The sequence below is a fragment of the Cryptotermes secundus genome, unplaced genomic scaffold, assembly GCF_002891405.2.
Source record: "Cryptotermes secundus unplaced genomic scaffold, Csec_1.0 scaffold22, whole genome shotgun sequence".
Lineage (NCBI taxonomy): Eukaryota > Metazoa > Arthropoda > Insecta > Blattodea > Kalotermitidae > Cryptotermes > Cryptotermes secundus.
The window spans coordinates 4,150,113-4,171,199 of record NW_019742961.1 but is presented as its reverse complement, the minus strand read 5'-3'; the positions used below and the strand labels follow the sequence as shown (position 1 = coordinate 4,171,199).

General features: G+C 37.9%; 1 protein-coding gene across 5 annotated transcripts in view; it reads right to left on the bottom strand.

Annotated features, from left to right (window-relative positions):
- The window catches only part of LOC111873402 (TBC1 domain family member 23), a 58,474-nt gene that overhangs the window by 21,085 nt on the left and 16,302 nt on the right, over window positions 1–21,087 (bottom strand). For all 5 annotated transcript variants that reach the window (XM_023868081.1, XM_023868082.1, XM_033755080.1 and 2 more), the window contains exons 3-8: window positions 17,643–17,847; window positions 12,397–12,520; window positions 10,282–10,406; window positions 6,881–7,031; window positions 3,850–4,077; window positions 575–788 (exon numbers count right to left, since the gene is read on the bottom strand). In XM_023868081.1, coding sequence (XP_023723849.1) covers window positions 575–788; window positions 3,850–4,077; window positions 6,881–7,031; window positions 10,282–10,406; window positions 12,397–12,520; window positions 17,643–17,847 — 1,047 coding nt within the window. The remainder of the gene's footprint in view (window positions 1–574; window positions 789–3,849; window positions 4,078–6,880; window positions 7,032–10,281; window positions 10,407–12,396; window positions 12,521–17,642; window positions 17,848–21,087) is intronic.

The following is a 21,087-nucleotide window of genomic DNA, read 5'->3' as shown; positions in this document are numbered from 1 at the left end:
AGTGAGAATACCTGTAATTACAGGCTGCAAGCACCATGTGGAAAAATTCCATATATTAAAATTATATATAATCGTAATAATAAAAAAACTTAAAATATTTTATAAGCATTTTACATTACTCGCAAAATGCTAACTACAACAGTGTAACAACACGGAAGCAGTTTTCATCTACAATCTTACACACCTGATGATGGCCAGTTAGGCCAAAACATGTAGTGTTACATAAATAATAAGAGACAAAGAGCTTCAAAGTGTGAATTTTGATACATGGATGCAGTTCCACAGAGATGGTGAAGTGACAGTGCTAAAATTGAGAGGCCAAGTTTCACCTCCATATAAAATAATATGAAAACTTAAAAGAGTTTTGTATAGTTTATTCTCCAGGCGTTCATACAGTACTGAACTGAAAAGTACCAAGCACTCTGCTAATTTAGATGGTTCTCAATTCCATCATGACTACCTCTGGATTGCTACTGCTGTACCCAAGTATCTGAACACTGTCACATTTTCAAAGGATTTATTAGCTACCCTTCTTAATACAATTACAGTAAAACATACCATTTTCAATACTTACCCTGATATCCTCCAGTGAGCATGCTAACATAGTGTGTGTGCTTCTGCAAAAAGGAAGCAACAACCATGTGAGTGTACTGATCCTCTTCAACTCTCCCTGATCCAAGGAAGCACAAATGTTCACCACCTGCTGCTGACCGAGCAGCTAATGCTTGTCGCTGAGCTGACAGCAAACCTTGTACAGCAGTAGAGAAGGCTGCTGGTTCCTGAAGCATCTGAAATTTGCTAAAAATTAATACCTGGAAAACATTCATATGGTCTGAACTAATACCTAGAGCATTAGTACAGAAATGTATTAACATACCTAACAATAATTGCATGGTTCTTGTTAGGTTATTTTATGATATTGTATCAAATGCTAAGGTTATGAAGACCTGAACATAAACTGAGAATATTTTAAAAACAGGGGCTTCACCCTGGGATCTATGAGTGAACACCTTACACCTCTTGGTACAAATATAATTCCCTCTTTTGGTTGGGGGAGGCTTGAGACCTCTTTAGGCTCATCTATGCCTTCTACCACCCATAGGTAAATATGCACAAATGGGCACAGAAACATAGATGCTAATAAGTGCTACTGCAGAGATTAATATAAGCCTAAAAATACACTAATTCTATCACCTACCAAAGCATATCAATTACATAACTCCCCCTTTTTTAAAAGTTCTTTGATAATCATAATGACAAAGATTTATGTAACACTAAATTACTCTGAAATTGTCTTTCAGTTCATTTCAAATTTCTTCACTGACTTCCTTTCATTCATCTGTTCAGTAAAATCCTTCAAATTATTGTAAAGTTAGCACAGTCTTGTATTTTTTGGTACACTCATGAAATACTATTCATATTTCACCAGTGGATGTTAACTTTTCTTTAACTGACACAAAAATGGTGTTTCTAACAAAGTTCCATCCACACTCATATTACTGCCATGTAAGCAAAACAAATTTTTGTACACATGAACACAATCTTATTTAATCTCACATGAGTAAAAACACAAGAAATGAAATATGTTAACACGTAATTTTCTTGCAGTACAGAAAAACCATTCATCTGCAGGGAGCGGGAGAATAATGGATGTTCAGACAAGTGCGGAGAGATGAATATATAGGGAATTCCATAAGGCTGGGGCCGTCTAGCCGAAGCGGCAGCAAAAGAGACTTATAAAGGGAAGGCACGACATCTGCTGAGTGTCATAAGCTTACTGAAAGAACTTCTATGGCAAATTGTGTTAAAGATAAGGCCTATGAGGCAAGGACCTCCATGAACTTCTTGCAACCTAAGCAACTTCTCAGCAAATTCTGAAAACTCTTTCATATCATACAAATGTAAACAAATTACAAGTTCATTTATTACTTTTATGTACTAAATGTTTGTGAGGCCTAGCGCCTAGGGACAGTCTTTTGCCTAGAAGGTTATTATGATTATGAGATGATATTGATGAAAAAGAAAGTAGCCATGGCCTATATCAAGATACTGTCTCAAATGTATCATAAAGAAAACCTAGTCGGGACAGCAAGTCATCAAAGTAACATTCCAAATACTTTCTCTTTAGGTATAATATGAGGCTCCAATTTTGAGCCATTCAGGTGGTAGTTTTAAATTGTAATTGCACCAGACTAGAAAAAAAATATATCACTGCTGTTTATTTAAGTATCTCAATTAAACAAAAACAGTACAATAGAGGAATGAATGCCTCATACTTTTAAAAATGTTTTATCATTTTTTGGCTGACATCTATGTGTCTATTTGCACCAGATCAATAAAATTGTTCTATAAATGTATAGTGGGCTTGTGGTCATGACTCATTTGAACTACAACAGCAAGAAATGCGTATAGATCCTTCATGCTTATTCACTGAGAATATGGAATATCTGATTTTATTTCTTGCTTGTGCATCTTGTTGCACATATCGGTTGGTCTCTTGTACAATTACTGCCACGATGGTCTTAAAATACATCAAGAAGAGCTCATAGGGTTGTGAATTTTCAGCAATACTGGGTGCAGCAGCCCTGTTCAGCCCATTCCTCCCACAAATTTGTGCACATCTGCCTTATCAGAAGGAAGTTGTGGTGGCACTCAAAATCTTCAGCAGATGATGGATACTGAAGTGTGGGATCTTCCAGCTCTTCTTCTGAGTTGATGTCAACATACTGCACAGAGGCTAAATTGGCTAAAAGACACATGCAATTCGAAGGTCCTGCCATACTGAGTGCAGATCTCTGGTCTACTAAACTCATTTGAAAATGGAAAAAGAAAGAAGCATAATGAGGAATCAAATTAGCTACTGAATACAGGAATATCTTGTTCAGTAGCAATGCTATCCTCTCCTCACTTTTCTTCTCTGTTCGTAAAACTGCTCCATATGCACATGAACAAAGAAAATTACAGATGGGCAGTAAAAATCCGCCACTGACAACTGTGACATACACCTGATCATACATAATTTTCATTTTCCCTCACATATTTTACCTCCCTCATGTATATTTATCAAGTTTGAACAGCAATCCTACTGTTAAAGATGCTGAAAAAGGAATGAGAAGGAAAATGTATTTGCTGTCTTGGTTAAGAGTGTCAGAAAATTGTTTCACATGATTAGAATAGCTGTAGGCACAGGAAAATAAATTTGATGCATGGTTTACAAAAAAAAAAGAGGTAAAGTTGTCCCTGTAACAGGCTGTGAAGGCCCACAGGGTCGTGAGACATTGAGGCTACCACATTTTCTCTCAAAGATAATGCTGAAACCTTGCAGAGTAAAATTCCATGCTTCGTTTGGTCTAAGCATAAACATAGGGCATTAGAAGAGCTCTTCAAAAAGATGTGAGACTGAATTATTGGACTGATATGTTGGGATTTTGGACTTTATCCATCGTCCTGGTTTTTAAGATAACAAATAAAAACACGACGTTTCGGAAACTGGATCTGTTTCCGTCCTCAGGTGAAGGAAAACACCTATTCAGTTGGGTCCCTTAGAAAGAGCTAGCCTCAATCAAAATCAAAGTCCAAAATCCCAACATATCAGTGTGTTATACACCATCGTCAGAATCCTATAGTAACTACTTGAATTATTGGACATTCAGCTGCTTGCCAAGTCACTTGGGCATGAATATATCAGATATTTGCCCTTTAAAGGTTAATCATGACATGTTATCTCACGCATAAATACTATGTACTGTATTACATGGCAACAGGACAATATTGTGACCATCAGCAAGACCTAAGGTTCTTATGGAAGATGACACAATGTGCTTCTAGTAAACAGAGATCATATCTTACCAAGTTACAATCAAGATGAAAAGCTGTTGGTAGATGTCCTGCATTATACTGTTCAGCTGGACGACAATCCACAAGGAAGAAGCGAACACATTCTATACTATCTAAGTTCTGTGTTGACTCTGCATTTTCTACTAATTCCTCAGCTGACACAGGAAGACAGAGGGCTTGTGAGATACTTGAAGTTTCTGTTAAGTCGTCACTATCACCATACAATACCTTCAGCAAGTCCTGCAGAGAGATTTGTCATAAGTCATAATTTGTAACATAAAGACACTGTAATTACTGAAACTGAAGGTCGTTCAGAGAAGGAGAAATTTCTACCATTTGAAAATCTTATGAAACAGATTGAAAATTAATGAATTATCTTAAAACCCGATTTAAAGACGCAGAATTGCAAGCAATCTACCCAGCTGCAATTGGAAATGCAGCAACATATTTTAATCCTCCTTTTAAAGTATCCAGACAAATATTAGAGCAACAGAACAGAGACTAAATAAATAAATCCTCAAACTTTTATAACTGAAGTAATGAAACATGACAATAGCAATCAAACTCTATGATACACCACATAAATAGTACTAATCAATGTACTAAGTCACACAAAAGGAAACAATTAAAGGTTAACCTCTGAAGTGGCCTCCGTAGTCTAGAGGTAAAGTTCCAACCTCACGACTCGTGGTATGCGGGTTCAAACGTGGCAGAGGTCGTGGAATTTTTAAGGACAGAAAAATTCAGGGAACAAGTCCTCCGGGAGGGACTTTAAGCTGTGGGTCCCGTGACGTAGCTTTGCGGCACATAAAAGAACCTCATATCTCCAAAGGAGGTCACTGAGCCAAATTCAAGGACATTTCCCGCCCAACAAGTAGTCTCTAACGCCTCTGATAGATGGGGGAAGCATTATAGATACCACTAAGCCAGTAGAGGCCAAACTCGCTGGCTCGGTCGGGACTGATGGTACGCACCAATATCGGTAGGGTATAGAGACTGGTAGAATATCATAGAGGGAAGCACAATGGACCAGTACTGGTCTAAGTGCATGGGGAAACCCACCCTCTCCAATAACTAACTAACTAACTAACTAACTAACCTTACAATCATATTTCTCTCAGACACAATATGCTTGGGTCAGAAATTATCTTTATTCTAAGTTTTTATTATATATAGACACTGGTAATGTGTAAATGTGCTACATTAGTCACTACTGGGTCTAAACCATGCAAACAGTGGGAATGGAGTGAAGGTGCTTCCCTTAATGTCAGCTGCACAGAGATCTTATTTCATTACTTTAAACACAGATTCTAAATGAAATATGTAAGTTCTCTAATTTCTATTCCCGTTGTTTATTTTATGATCCCATTAGTATCTAGTCTACACAGTGACAAACGGTAGGATGACTGACGAATTGGAAATAATTCAGAAGGAAGCATAAACCGAAGTACTCGGAGAAAACCTGCCCCAGCGCCACTTTGTCCACCACAAATCCCACTTGACCAGACCTGGGATCAAACCTGGGCCGCCATGGTGCGAAGCCAGTGACTAACTGCTTGAGCTATGGCGTGGCCATTATCTCTATAACAACTAGTTTTGTTTCTATTTCTGATCATATATACATATGTATCCAGATAATCTGTGTGAGTTCTGTTACAGTATTTTACTTATTCTGAATCAATACTGAATTCAGTATTCCCTTTATCTGTATTCATAAGCAATACATTAAAAAAATATCAATATGGGAATTAATACTGACAAAGAATGAATGTGTGATCAAATGATATGGTAAGCACTGTGTGCTTGCCATTGCAGCAGTGTCAACATTTCACAGCTGTGTTGTTGTTGATCTATGGCAGTCTCTTTCTAAGTGGCGTCTATTATTGTCCAAGTGTGTTTTGGTGTGCCGTCACGAGAATGTCGAAGCTTCTTATTAAACTTGACAAGAGTGAACTGAAAGCAGAGAGATGTTAGTGCTTGGAAGAAAATAGCAGTTTACAAGTGGGTGACACATTGTGTCACTGATGAAGAGATCAGGACGGTCAGCAACAAGCAGAACTGAAGAAAACGTTGCAAAAGTTCGTAAAATTGTCCGTGAAAATCATTGGCCGACTGTCAGGAGAATAGCAGAGCAAACAAACATTGACAGAAAAACAGTTATGAAAATCTTAACTGAAGATCTTGATATGGGGAAGGTACTTGCAAAAATAGTACCAAAGGAGATCACCGAAGAACACTGCCAGTGGGGAATTTTTCACTAGTAAACAAATAAATGTGCTGGAACACCCTCCCTATTCACTGGATCTAGCCCCTAGCGACTTTCTCTGCTTCAAAAGATAAAGGAAATATTGAAAGGAAGGCATTTTGATGACACTAGTGACATAATGAGTAATACAACAGCAGCTCTGAAGGCCATTCCACAAAACCAGTTAAAAAATTGTTTTGAAGGGCGGACTAGGCACTGGTATCAGTGCATAGCTTCCCAAGGGGAGTACTTTGAATGCGACCACAATAATATTCAGCAATGAGGTATGCAGCACTTTTACCATGATGAGTTCATGAACTTCATTGTCAGACCACGTACTTCACAAGTATGCTGTATACCACTAACCATTATATACATTAGTATGGCAAATTTAAAACTGACTAATTTTGTGGCAATAACATAAAAACAATCAATGTCACTAAATATAATTTTATGTTTAAGATCTTTTCCATTAATTTATGCAGCTTACACTTCATCCCAGTGATCCTTATGCTGCTGTTAATTTGCAGAAAGACAAAATCCTACAAAGAACATGTGTAGGATACGAAGCACAACAATCATTAATGAAGGGCTGATGCACTTTACTATGTTCAAAGAATTAGCAGTTTTGGCGAGGTGTGTCATACATTAAAAATACTATTTTGCACATGAATCACTGGACCTAAGTGTTCAAATGCAACTACTAATGACTTATATGTAAATAAGGTTTCAAACTTAATTAGCTCAATTTACAAATGTGAAGAAATCGCACATATCCTCAAGTAAAACGCATCTCACCTTTCGGAAGGATCCTGGTGTTTTCAAGGCATAGTACTGCGCTAACGAACAAAAATCAGTAACATCATTGGCTTCCAGTGCACATGGCATCGAACTTAATGTATCAACAATATTCTGCTTGTTCTCATTCTTCATGCTCAGGATCTGCTCCCTGTTGAAATGCATATTTCTAAGCACTGTGAATGAACTTATTCAAGAAAGCAGTCTTCTGGGATTTGGCACCGTGTATATGTGGTGTTATCCGACGTTTCGGAGGAACGTCTGCTTGACCGTGTCTCACGGTGTTGTCGCTTGCAGATTTACTTATACTTCTTCAACCCTGAAGATGGGGGCGATACGTTCCTCCGAAACGTCGGTTAACACCACATATACACGGTGCCAAATCCCAGAAGACTGCTTTCTTCATAGTCACCGCCGTGAAAGCCTCAAATCGAACTTATTCAACTCCAACATCTGATGACCATTAACAAACCAAAAACACAATGACAATGCCAATATTAAACTCAGAATAACATAGTAACTCTCGAGAGAAAGAGTTTAGCTACATAGTTAAATATCAGACAGATCTGTTCATAGTAATTTGTTATTGTAAAAATGGACAAAAACCAACTATCATTTTAGAGGAAACTCAAATATATAAACTTCATTCAAAATCATATCAAACACTGTTCTGGTAAAATTAATGGGGATCATCAGTGAGGACTACAACGTAATAGACTGACTATAAAACAGATATTCTGCATTACTCAGAAATCAGGGAAAAAATGAAAGAACAATGTTCCACTACATCAGTTACTTATACACTTTGGTGGACTCTGATATAATAGAACAATTAGCATTCAAGCTTTTTCATTCATCAGAGGTTAAAAAATTGGGAGTACAATAATACAGTTCCAACATTCTAATTGAAACTCATAAAATGAGAAAAGCTAATACATAGAAAGAGTTCTATCTTCTGGATATAATGCTATGAGAACCCTAAATCCTACAGTTGATACATATTATGAAAATGTGACAAAATTAAACTATTTAGGTGTAACAGCACCAGTAACAAATATTAAATTCATGATTAAATTATGAACAAATTAAAACTGGGGAACGAGTATTCCCATTCAGTTCAGAATCCTTTATTTTGAAATGTTATACCTATAATTTTGCCTGTTGTTCTGTATTGGTGTGAAACATGGCTACTCAAACTGAGGGAAGAACAGAGATTGACAGTGTCACAGAACATAGCGTTAAGGTAGATATAAGGCACTAAGGAGGATGAAATAACACATGATTATAAACAATTTAGGCAATGAGGAGCTTCATAACTTTTAGTGTATCTAATATACATGTATCGCTGAAATGAGATCTGCATATAAACCCTGACCACAAAACCTCAAGGCATAAGACCACTTGAGAGCAACACATGCATGAGGGAAACAATATAAAAAATAATGTGAAAACAACTGTAGAAATGTGAACCAGACAGTGCTGGTTGAAGATATGGCGCACTGGTAGGCTTTGGCGAAAATGGCAATGAATCGTTGGGTTGAACAGATACAGGGAATATTGACCAGTGGAGCAAGTATCAAATGATCTAGCATGGCCCTAAACCATGGAGTTGGTTGATGAAAGATGAACATTTTCTTTTACAAATACTGCACAAATATTCACTTGTAACAAGAATCCTTCTTCTACAAGGCTATAGTTTCCATTCAACATGTGTGTCATCTCTTCTTTTGTATATACATGTAACCAACATCTTAAATGCAACAGTTATTTTCATCTTTCATATATCTTATTATTAGCACTGTTGCCTTTTGTAATAAGATGCATGGAAGATGAAAATAAATGCTGCATTTAACACTTCGCGGACCGGTGATTTAAATATTTAAATCACCCTGGGGACTGGCATTTTTAAACCTACTACCCTAACTTGTGTACTGTTAAATTTAAATATTAATATAAAGTCTCCTAATTAATTTTATGAACAAAAATTTTTGGAGAACACTTACCAATGCTCCTAGAAGTGCTTGAGAGTGTGATATTTCTGGAAACATTCCCTTTTGTGAAGTTTGTGAAGTGGCATTAGAAATAACTTGCAATGTAGACAGTCATACTCCTTTTGTTGTATGGACCATTAGAAAGATTACTGCAAAAAATTTTCTCATTTCTGCTGAAGTGACATCCACCCACTTCAACACCTTATAACTTCTGTCATAACATTCACGGTGTTGGAGATAGTATCTGTTAGTTTCCTAACATAGCATGTCAAAGAAACTATCTCCAAAAAACAGTTCCGCTACTTCAGACACTTGCGTTGGGTCCAATGGAATTTGCTTCACCCCTGGATTTCCAGTAAACTGTTCCAAAGCAGGCGTTTTGTCTACTTTTCCCCATGTGGCTGTCCCCGCAATGTTGCTACCTGCATGTTCATCGGAGCTACTGCCACTTTCACTGTCTGTGGCCACAAATTTTTGCTCGCCCCTGCCACACTCACTATCAGATTGTGAGTCGCTATCACTAGCAGACTCACAAGGGACATCAGATAGCTCATCGGAGAACAAGTCAGATATTTCTTGTTCTCCGAGAAAACCTCAACCTCTTCTGACCTTGATCCATTTTGCACTAGTAACTTCCTGCCTGGTGCATGCAGCTGGAAGATGAACAAAGGCATTTTCTTTTGGAGTGGGAAAGGAAAACAGTTGGGTCAAAAACAGCGGGGTCATGTTACTGACTATGAAGCAAACATTCAAGAGGTCTATCATGCACCAGTCATGTGTCTGCCTGGCGCCAGTGCAAGGTATAGTGTGTTTCAACATAACGTGTCCTAAAATCATAATAATATGCCACCAGTCCGCCACATTTAAAAGCGCTGGGCATAAAAATATGCCACTGGTCCACAAAGTGTTAAGACGGTGGTTACACATACACACAAAAGGCAACAATATTAGTACAACAGAATGCTACAGTGCAACTCTGCTTCCTGCATTATACCTAATTTTTAGAAGTCTCTCTCTTCTGAGATGCCTAAATGCTTTACACATTTCTCTAATCTGCTTTAGCTCTTACTGCAAATACAAGTAAATTGTTTCTGATATCAATCATTATCCAATCCTTAAAAATGTTTCTAACATTCTGGCTTCTGTCTTTCTTCATCAGAACCAAAGTTTGATTTCTACATAGTAAACTTTAAACATCCAGTGAAGACAAATCAAACAAAAAGAGTATTAGAACATTTAACATTATAAAATATTTAAATAAAAATTTAAACAACAACAACACTTTCATAGTTTAATATTTTATAAAATCTAAAGAGATACTAAGACATGTACCACATAAACTTGAAGACTGGTTTAAATAGATTCAGAAGTGTTTATTAACATAATCAAAATAAACAGCATTAAGCCTACCTTGCATTAACAACCATAACCAAAGCAAGGAAGAAAAGAAAGAATGAGTCAGCTTGTTGGAAGTACAGGTCCCACATTGCTTGCACAACTGGTAAAGTACATGTTGCCGCAAACAGCGACTGGAACTGGAAATCAAAATAATACTTATTATTAAGCAAAACATCCAAAAATTCTAAGTTGGTATTCAAGACAAGAGATGTGGGATAGAACAGAAGTAATACAGTGATCCAAAACATGTAATCAAAAGAGTAAGGAGGACTACCCAACAAACTTCTCTATACAATTAAACTGCATCGTGCATATAATAACATGAGATTAGAATTTATATTATTGTCATGTGTCAGGGGTATGTGTGACAAAAATATTTGGTTCTAGATCAGATGATTGGATTTATTAGCACTTCAGTTACAAGTTCTCTTAATCACATTTAAATACAGTGCTATTGTTGATTTACACAATTTACAGTTCTCCGTTGTAGACACAATAGGATTTTCAGTTTTCACTAGTCGCCTCCTGGCAATGGATCTCAACACAGAAATTAGCACTTCAAATCACTATGGAGTCTTCTTGCCATTTCTTGTTCGATCACCCTGGAACCTCGAAACTCAACTAAAACTCCATCTATTACTCACTCCTCCAGCTTATGACTGCCCACAAATGACCTTTGTTGTCCCCTGTAAACCTTCGGCATGGACCTACAGAATGACATCACATGATTCCTACCCAGCAAGTTCATTGATGCATTGACTGGTGCCTAGCAATGAGCTATAAACATTCATCCTGTTGTTGCATGTGTGTATCACAGGGTGTTTATCAAGCTGTTACCTGGTAATGTGTTGACATGTCACATTATGTACCTTGTAACCAAAAGTTTCATTAAACAACTATGGAAAAATTATTGATGTATATATAAGTAACATCACCTAGTAAAATAATATGTGTTAATAAAGCTAATGACAAGAGTAAAACCTCCAATTGAGGTTTCTTTGAGGAGCAGCAGACCTGAACATGAAGCTGAGGAAAAACTCTTACAGACAGGAATTTTAACACTGCAATTGTTGAATGTGGATTACTGAAACTGAAAACTAATTGAAGTAGAACCTTATACCATGGAACATTAAATGAGGGTTTCACAATATTTTCTATTACTGCCTATGCACTATATAGATTCTAAAATGAATGAAAGAGAATTTTCTTTCAAAGACAAATTAGAAGTGGGAAAACAGTCATTTCTCTGCATTACCATACATAATAAAGAGTTCATTGCATTTCAATTTTCTATGTAACATCTGTTTAAAACATCTTTGAGTCTGACAAATATTTGGTGATTTGTGGAAGTTACAGTCAAGAAGAGTACACAAATAAATGTAGGTCTTCTTATGAAGTGTCTGTTAGTGCTGCCTGACTTTAACCAAAATTTCAACATGTCATGAAATTGTTGCAAAACTCCCAAAATTAAATTTCATGAAAATCCATTCAGTTATTCTCATGCTAATACATACAGCCAGATGGGCATACAGAGTGAAGCTAGTATGTACATTTTCGCAAATTTTCATTCTGAACACACAAAAAATTAGTACTTTTAAGCGGTCCCTGTAATGGCAAGAAACAACTTATGGCTCAACACCTGTTTGGATGGTGGCACTGGTGGTGGCAGTGGTGATGGTTGTTGTCGTTGTGATAATGACTATGATCAGTAACATGGTTATTCATTTAAATGAATATGCAAAACTGGTCAGCTGTATACAGTGTAACCCTGACTGCAATGTTAATTGGTTAACCAATTAACATAGTGATTTTAAAAGAAATTCCTGTATAGGCCCATAAAATCATCTCTCTTGAAATTCACAAGCCTCACAAATGACATGCACTTCTCATTTTGATAAACAATGCTGTAATGGTCAGTGTTACGTCAACTGTTTTTAAGAACATGCAGATATTCTTTCTGTCTTACAACAAGAATTTGAATAAACTATATCAAAAATATTTCAAACATCTGCAAAATTTTCCACTGAGCCTGTGTGTTCATTACTGGTTCACTTCTGTACATGCTATTCAAAACAAACCTCATTAGACCTACATACGCTAACATGAATTGGAGTGGATTTCACTCACCCAAGAGAGGCAGTATAGGTCTGGACTTATCCGTTTGGTATCAAGAAAGGAGCATAATTCTGGGTCATGATATAGCAATAATAACCGGAACAAGTGAAAGGGAGTGCCATTCTTCTTGCAGCACCTGAAAAATTAAGAAAAGCTTATATCTAGACAAATAACTATTCTATCTCAGACAACTGCCACTGACTAATTTAATGAAGTACAGTCCTTCCAAAGAAGCTAATAATTGATCATTTGTATAGAAACTCGTCACTGCATCCCAAGGTTCATTACTGTGTTTACAAGAGTTCACCACTGGACCCTATCATGAGAACTTTAACCCAGTCCACATTTCACATCCTGTTTCTTTAAGATCTGTTTTCTCCTCCACAAGGTGTAGACTGGCTCCAGAATCCTATATAAAGGGTACCTGGGTTAAAGCTGGTAACTATACCGGCTGTACCGACTGTGCTATCCCGGCTCTCCTAGCAAGAGGATGCTAGACGTCAGACTTTATTCATGTTGACTTGCTGACTGAGTCCACTGCAGTAGTAGCGAGTGGGTTGGTTCAGCAGTTAACACTTTACACTCGTATTCGGAAGGTCCTTGTTTCGATCATGGCCGACTCCAACTACTGACAGGTTTGTTCGTGGTTTTATTTACCCTCCCAGTCAAATGTCCAGTCTAGAAAACTGAGATTAACGGCCGTGGGGATCCGTTGTGCTGACCACCTGACACCCTCTATCCGCTAAAGTTGGCACTAACTTCGCCGACAAGCAGCAGTCGCTCGGTTGGTATAGTTCGCTTGCGGACTACAAACCACGGAGTTTGTTTGTTGTTCAATATTGTCTTCCATTTCTTTCATAGGTCTCTTACAGTGGATTCTGCCCTTTGGATTCCTCAACTAAACTGTTTATGTATTTTTTACCTTCCTTTTGTGTGTTACATGTTGTCCCCATTCCGTGCACTTTATCTGATCACCTTAGTAACATTTTGCAAAGAGTGGAAATTGTGGAGATCCTCACTATTCAGTTTTCTCCATCCTCCTGTTATTTCCTCTCACTTGCATTCATATATTCTCCTCAGCATTCTGAACCAAAACACTGTCAATTATTGCCTACCAACTTATGATCATAAATGTGAAAATGTGATGATTAAAAAATATTCCAAAGTGGAGAATGAAAGGAATGCTTACCATAGTATGGGCGCAAAGACTATGTCAACAGAAACTGATCCTACATCTAAGCTATGAACAAGTCAGACAAAATTACAGTTAGAGTCCCTTCAGAAGTTTCTTTTGGGGTTAATGGATCTGAACATTAAACTCAGGAAAATCTTAAGTCTGGGTAATTTAACACTCATATGACTGATTTCCGGTCATTAAAACTGAATGTGACATATGGGGAAAACCTTACATCAAAGAACTGCAAATGGGACTTCCAGTGTATCTGGTATGGTCTTCTGCAAGGAAGAGTCAGTAAACAGGTCATAAATGGACATAAAATGTAAAGCATGTGATATATGAACCTGGAAAAACATTTATTTCTCAATATATCCTCCACCAACACTGATATACTTGTCCAATTGCTTTACTATTGTGTCAGAACTAGCAACACTGAAGACTTTTGACTGTTGTCTCAGACACTTCCACATCTCCATTTCAACCTCATCATCATCATCATCATCAAAGAAACATCTGCCACCGTGGTTTTTTAGCTGACCAAACAGTTGGAAGTCACTAGGAGCCAACTCTGGGCTGTAAGGCAGATGTTCAAGACGTTCCCACTGTAGTTCTTGAATTCTCTCCTGGGTTTCTCGGACTGTATGGGGTCTGGCATTGTCATGAAGAAGCAGTACCCCTCTTGCCAGTTGATCTGGATGTTTTCTGTGAATTGCATCCTGAAGCTTCCACAGAATTTCACAGTATTCTGCAGAATTCACATTATCACCACGCTTCTGAAAATGGGTTTACAGTACTCCACGAGAATCCCAAAACACGGTAAGCATAACCTTTCCAGCTGATGTAACTTTAAACTTTTTGGCTGGGGTTGAATTGGGATGTTTCCAGTGCACTGAAACATACTACGATTTGGGTTGGTAGTGATGCACTCATAATTCATAACCAATAACAATCCTGTTAAACATATTTTCTCCTTCATTTGCATACCATACGAGATGTTGAATGGACTGACACATTCGATTAATTTTTTCTCAATCTCTCAGTTCTCTAGGTACCCACTGTGCACACAATTTATGGAACTTAGAAAGATCATTGATTATGCTGTATGCTAAACCATGGGAACACCCTAGTGCATTGCTGTACTGTCTATCATTACCCTCCTGCCAGCTTCACTCAACTCTTCCATCTACTACACAGTTGCTTCTGTCACAATCTCAACAGAGAGAACTGGTCGGGCATCATCTGCGACTTTTGAGTGTTGGTAAGAGAATTTCTCAACCCAGTTGTGAACTATTTTATGTGACAAACACTTCTCAACATAAACAGAAAACATTTCTTTATGAACATCCTTTGCACTGAGTCATTTTGCCCACATAAAAAGCACAACAGAATGGTGCTCTTCTGTAGTATACCCTCAAGCACGTTCGCCATTTTGACTACTAAAACCAGCCTCTGAACATGGGCATGTGCACCTGCTACCTACATTGTCATGAAGCTTGACTGTGTTGCTATCTAGCGATACACACAGAAAACCTATTATGTCCATTACAGCTGTTTTACTTCCAATTGTGACCTATTTACTGACTCTCCTTCATATGGTAACTGTTTTAAGACAAGTGTACCTTCCTTTCCCTGTTATCCAATGTGCACACAAGATGACAAAGACACAAATGAAGTTTGTGACAGTATACTTTTTAATGGCTATTTGTATAGAGTATTCCAAATACTTCATTTCTATGCCCTTCAGATAGGGTATTCACAAGAAACTGTAATGGTGACAGGTGCACATTTTGGAAAGTTAAAAGAAACTGCATGAGAAAACAAGCACAAAATTTACTACAATGCAAGCTTACATGGCCAAACAATCTTTTACAAATTGAGAACTTTTAAACAGAAACCAGAAAAATTCACCATCCCCAGACAAAAAAAAAAAAATACACTGTGTACTGAAACAAAATTAAGGAAACAACAGAATAATGATTAAAAAACAGTCTGCTACTTCAAGAATGAATGAAAGAACAAGGAGAGCGGTGCTCATATAATGGTAGAAATGTGAAATGAAAAATTTGAAAATTCAGAATCTGGATTTGGAATGAAACTCATGTCTTTATTCCACCCTACACTAGTGAACTAAGAACATACCCATACTTACCTACTTCAAAATCAATTCACTTATTCCATATCATGAAAACAGATAAATACTAGAGTATTTTCATCACTCATGTCCAGAACAAAGGAAGAAATTAAAAAATCGTTTGTTTTATGCTATCCCTAGAACATAATTTCTGATTAATAATGCAATCTTCATACAATACATCATACTTATGTATAGTTTCCTGTAAGACTATGCACTATTGCAATTAAGTTATATCTTCATATGACTTTGCAGCAGGGGTTCTCAACTTCTGTCAAACCGTGGCCGGGCAAATTCTTTTTTCTATAAGATGAGGGCATGGTATGACTGATGCCAGGGCCCGGTACTGGGCTGCGCGGCCCAGCGGTTGAGAAACACTGCTTTACGGCCTTGAAAGTTTCTATTTTGTCCAGGCTTACAATTAAATATATTCAACCAAATTTTGAAGGATAGAAGAATAGTTCCAAACAGTCTACTTTAAACATGCATAAAATTTATCTATGATGTAGCTATATTAGAAAAAATATTACACTAAAGTTAAAAATCTGGGAACAACAGTGGCAACATCAGCATTACATTCATGAAGAAACTATGAGCAGATTAAAATCAGGGAGTGCTCACTACCATTCAGCTCAAAATATTTTGCCACCCTGACTATCAAAAAACATAAAGATTCAAATATACAAAACTGTAATTTTACCTGTTCTTTTACATGGGCATGAAACTTGGTCTCTAACATAAAGAGAAAAATGAAGATTGAGGGTATATGAAAACTGGGTGTTGAGGAGTTCAAGAGAATTTAGAGGAATGCCAGCTTCTAGGGCAATTTGTGCCTGTATGAAAATGAAACAAAAAATCTATAATAGAACAAGCATAAAATAAATTAATAAATATTATAAATAAATATACTGTCACGTGTTGGGTATAACGCAACAAAATAACTTCACGCCTTACTTGATATAGCGAATTTTATTCCACATTCGCTCTACAATCACACAATTTACAATCTGACAATTACTGCTATCTGCAGTATCACAAATACTACACTGCAAATGCCAGAATACAACTGACTGATTGCTGGCTAACTTGTTACTCCCCGCTGGCTAAATGGAGAACTGTTGATCACACACTCTGACTCGTAGGCTTGCTCGGAACTAACTCAGAACTAACTGTGAATAGTCTTCGCTGCTCCATATCTAGCCTCGTTCCGGACAACTCAGAAAACAGCCACGTAATAGGCACCATTGTTATCTGGTGCTGTGTTACTAGTAACACTGTCCGGAGTTGTTTACTGCTGCCTAGCAACCGCGGTATCCCTTTGTGACGTCACCGCTGTTGACTCGTGTTGCATAGCTACCAGGATGCTGGGACTCGGCTAACTTCAGCTCCGCTTGGCGTGTCACGGCTGGCGGGGTGAGGGGGAGGGGCATCATATATAGCGCAACACGTCACAATACATATTTCTGACAATGTGTTGAGGAGAATATTTGGCTCTAGAAGAGGCAAAGCAGCAGCACGTTAAAGAAAACTGCAATAAAGAAGCTTCATCCTTCATGCTCTTCACAAAATATTGTTCTAATGAGCAAACAGAGAACAAGATAGATGGGACGCATAGCATGAATAAGAAATATGTGAAATATATACAAGATTTAATTCAGAAAACCTGAAGGGAAGAGTCCACTTTGGAGATAAAGACACAGATGGGAGAACATTAAAATGGATCTTAAAGGAATTATGTGCGATGATGCGGACAGTATTAAAAAAACTATGGATACACTCCAGTAGTATGCCTGTGTGAACTTAGTACTAAACCCATGGTTCCAGGAAAGACAGGAATTGCCTCCCCAGCCAAGCAAGTATTCGCTCTTCAATGGGACTAGATTCATATCACCTGAATCTAATCTATATGTTGTGCAGACTTGTAATAGAAAAGATGATAACCTTACAAACCTTGGAATGTAGCAGTTCTTGATAGCCTCAAACAAGTTGTATGTTTCAGACCTCGGTAATTTAAGTGCAATAAGAGGAAGTAAGATTTCAATCCACCCATTGCCCTTCTCATATTTCAGGCTTTTAGACTTGCAGTAAAATGTAAGAATTGATTCCAGGTCTGAAATTACAGATACTTTGTCCTCATCTTCATTGCCAAGATTAGCTGCAAACACACAAATTATTTTTAAAATTCAAACAATATAAACTACACTCAGTCATTAGGACAATAATTCAGTGATGGTTAAAAGATCAGAAAATATATAAAATAAAGGAGAGTTAATTATATTGTAAAATAATGTGACACGATGGCTGAGGCCATCACTAGGCAACAGCCTGTATAACACATCACATAACAACAGAGGAACTGCTGGAAGCTGTTTTATATGCAGTCTGTGCTGAGGATATTACCTCTTAATATAGCAGCGCCTGCAAAATAAAGTTCTTGACACCACTGGATATTTTCCAAGGTGTACACCAGTCCATGATTTGTGCATGGCTTTCAACCTTCCATATGTATACGATTATATTACAAAATTGTGCAGGTAACAAGCAAAAGTCATAAAAAATCATAAGAATGAACATGTTTGCAGTATAGGACAAGGCGAAGCCAGACAAAGAAAATATAAGAGGCTAAACTTGGTGGTGGTCAAGCTTACAATCCTTTAAATGACTAAGCTGCCATTGTAGCATAAGATAAGTAAGATAGGCATGATCTGCTTTGCGAAGTTGGGACTGACACAGGACTTGTATACATATAGTGCAAAAGAAAGAATTTTCAGTAACATGCTATATGTGCAATACATACACTTGACAAAAGGCCAAACATATTCACAAGAGACAAATCCACCCTCTTATCACAGAGGAAGTTACATAAGGACTAGGACCATGGCTCAGTGAGGGGGTGGGAGAAAAAAAAGGAAACAAAAACCTCTGGCCTTGAGCCTCAAGGGGCTTGGCACCAAGATTCCATATGTTGGAAAAAATCTGTTGTTCATGTCATCAGGAGAATGTTCAAATCTAGCACCCATTTCACTCTTTCTGGAGGAGTGGAGGTATGCTGAAGAGAAATTGAATGAAATCTTTCTACACGAGATAAGTTTCAAGTTTCAGGTTTACTCTGTTTCTAATATGGAATTTCAATGCCTGAATGTAAACTTTTTGTAGAGTGCCAGGTCTGCATGTGTAACAAAAGAGAGCATTTATGGCATCAGTTGTACTCTGGATGTTTATTTGTAATATAACACAGGTTTATTGGTTATGATTACAGTCTCACTTCCACAGCCCAACTTAATGGGAGGAGCATATGACTCACCTGCCTGAATGGTTCGTGACTGTGAGAAGCCCTATAATAATATCACCATATACAGGAATACAAGTTATCTATCAGTTCCTTTTTCCCATTGCAGACTTAATAGGGAACACCTGAAGAAACTCCAAAGAATTGTAAATATGTAATGGTTTATGTTAATTGGAGCAGTTCTTGTCTCACCATCAGTAACCACTTATGATCTTCATGTCAGTTCTTTTTCCACCAAATATTTAACTGTAACACCACTCCTTGGCCACTGTACTTCTCTCGCCTTTCTCTGCCTGCACTAAATTTACTTCCTGTCTTCTACACTCAACTGAACTGCAAACTGCTTTACTATTAACTCACTGGCTCTTTACCAGACTGCACCAACTTGCAATTCACAGCACTCACTGCTTCATATTTGCTTGTACACTTGCATCTGTGTTAACACTATCTCTTCTCATATTTATACACCTAACTACGACAGCCACCTCTTGGAAATTTCACAGATACGTTTTATAGGGTCAGTACTTTGAGAAGTACCTCAATGTTTCTTGGGAAACCCTTGCTTTTGGGAGTCTCCAGAGCAATCTAGAGGGGAGCAGTGTCAACGTTACAAATGAATGGGAGGCACAAGCAGGCCAGATGGCACAGGTAGTATGGTAGCCATGGGTGTTAAAGTGATGTGAGAGTATAACAGTGGAATTTCTGGATGTGATTCAAATCCCTGATCCCAATCTGTTCCTGTTTTATTACATTATTAAACTTTGGTTTCTTAATCCGAGTGTTGTTCTTTTTTAAAATTTTAACTACTACATACTGTGATAATGACAAGAAAAACAACCAAATCCCAGGAAAAGAATGGGTAGTTTCTCTTGTTTTCATATACACTGAACCATCTTGCAGAGGGACAGAGCATAGTTACGGTCCATGCTTGATTATAAACACAAATCACTGTATTATTAAATTCAATATACGTGGGGCAATCCAAAAGTTACTGAAATTTGAATTTTGCGCAGGAATGGTTATGAATACATCAAAATACCGCTAGGTGTCTCCTCACACATCCTTCTTGAATCAGCGTGGCAAGCGGCGCCGAGTTAAGTGGTTGGGTTTATTGTTGGTGAACGTATTTCTACTGTTGTGTTTCCGTGAGTTTGCGGTTTTGCGATGGCTGACCTGAGAGAGCAGCGTGTCTGTATAAAGTTTTGTTTCAAACTTGGGAAAACTGCTGCAGAAACGCACCAAATGTTGAAGCAAGCTTTTGGTGAAAACAGTTTAGGCCAGACACAAACTCACAACTGGTATAAGCGTTTTAAAAATGGCCGAACATTGACTGATGATGACGATCGTTCGGGACGGCCGTCAAAGGGCAATACACCAGAAAATGTCGTGAAAGTTAGGGATCTGATTCTACAAGATCGTAGACTGACCATCCAAGACCTCTGTAACACCTTGGGACTAAGTTATGGTACATGTCAACGAATTTTGTCAGAGAAACTGAATATGAGGAGGATTACGGTGAAGTTTGTGCCATGACTGCTGCAAAATGAACAGAAGCAGCATCGCTTGGAAGTCTGCAGGGAACTTCAGCAACAGCTTCAAGAGGATCCAAACTTTCTTTCGAAGGTTGTCACTGGTGACAAAAGTTGGGTTTATGGCTACGACCCTGAAAGCAAGCAGCAATCGTTGCAATGGAAGAGCCCTTCTTCACCTCGGCCAAAAAAAAGCTTGACAAGTCAAGAGCGACATTAAGTCTATGTCGATCTGCTTTTTTATATTGACTGGATTGTTCATAAGGAGTTCGTCCTTCCTGGTCAGACAGTCAATAAAAGAGTTCTATTGCGATGTTCTAAGTCGTTTGAGGGAGGACATGAGGAGAAAACGTCCAGAGAAGTGGCGCACGAACAACTGGGTACTTCACCGTGACAACGCATGACCGTATACGGCTTACATTGTGCAGGAATTTTTGGCTAAAAACAAGATGGCAGTTGTTCCCCACCCACCGTACTCGCCAGACTTAGCTCCATGCGACTTCTTTCTCTTCCCCAAGATGAAAATCAAGTTGAAGGGGCGAAGATTTGATACAGTTGAGGAAATTCAAGCGGAAAC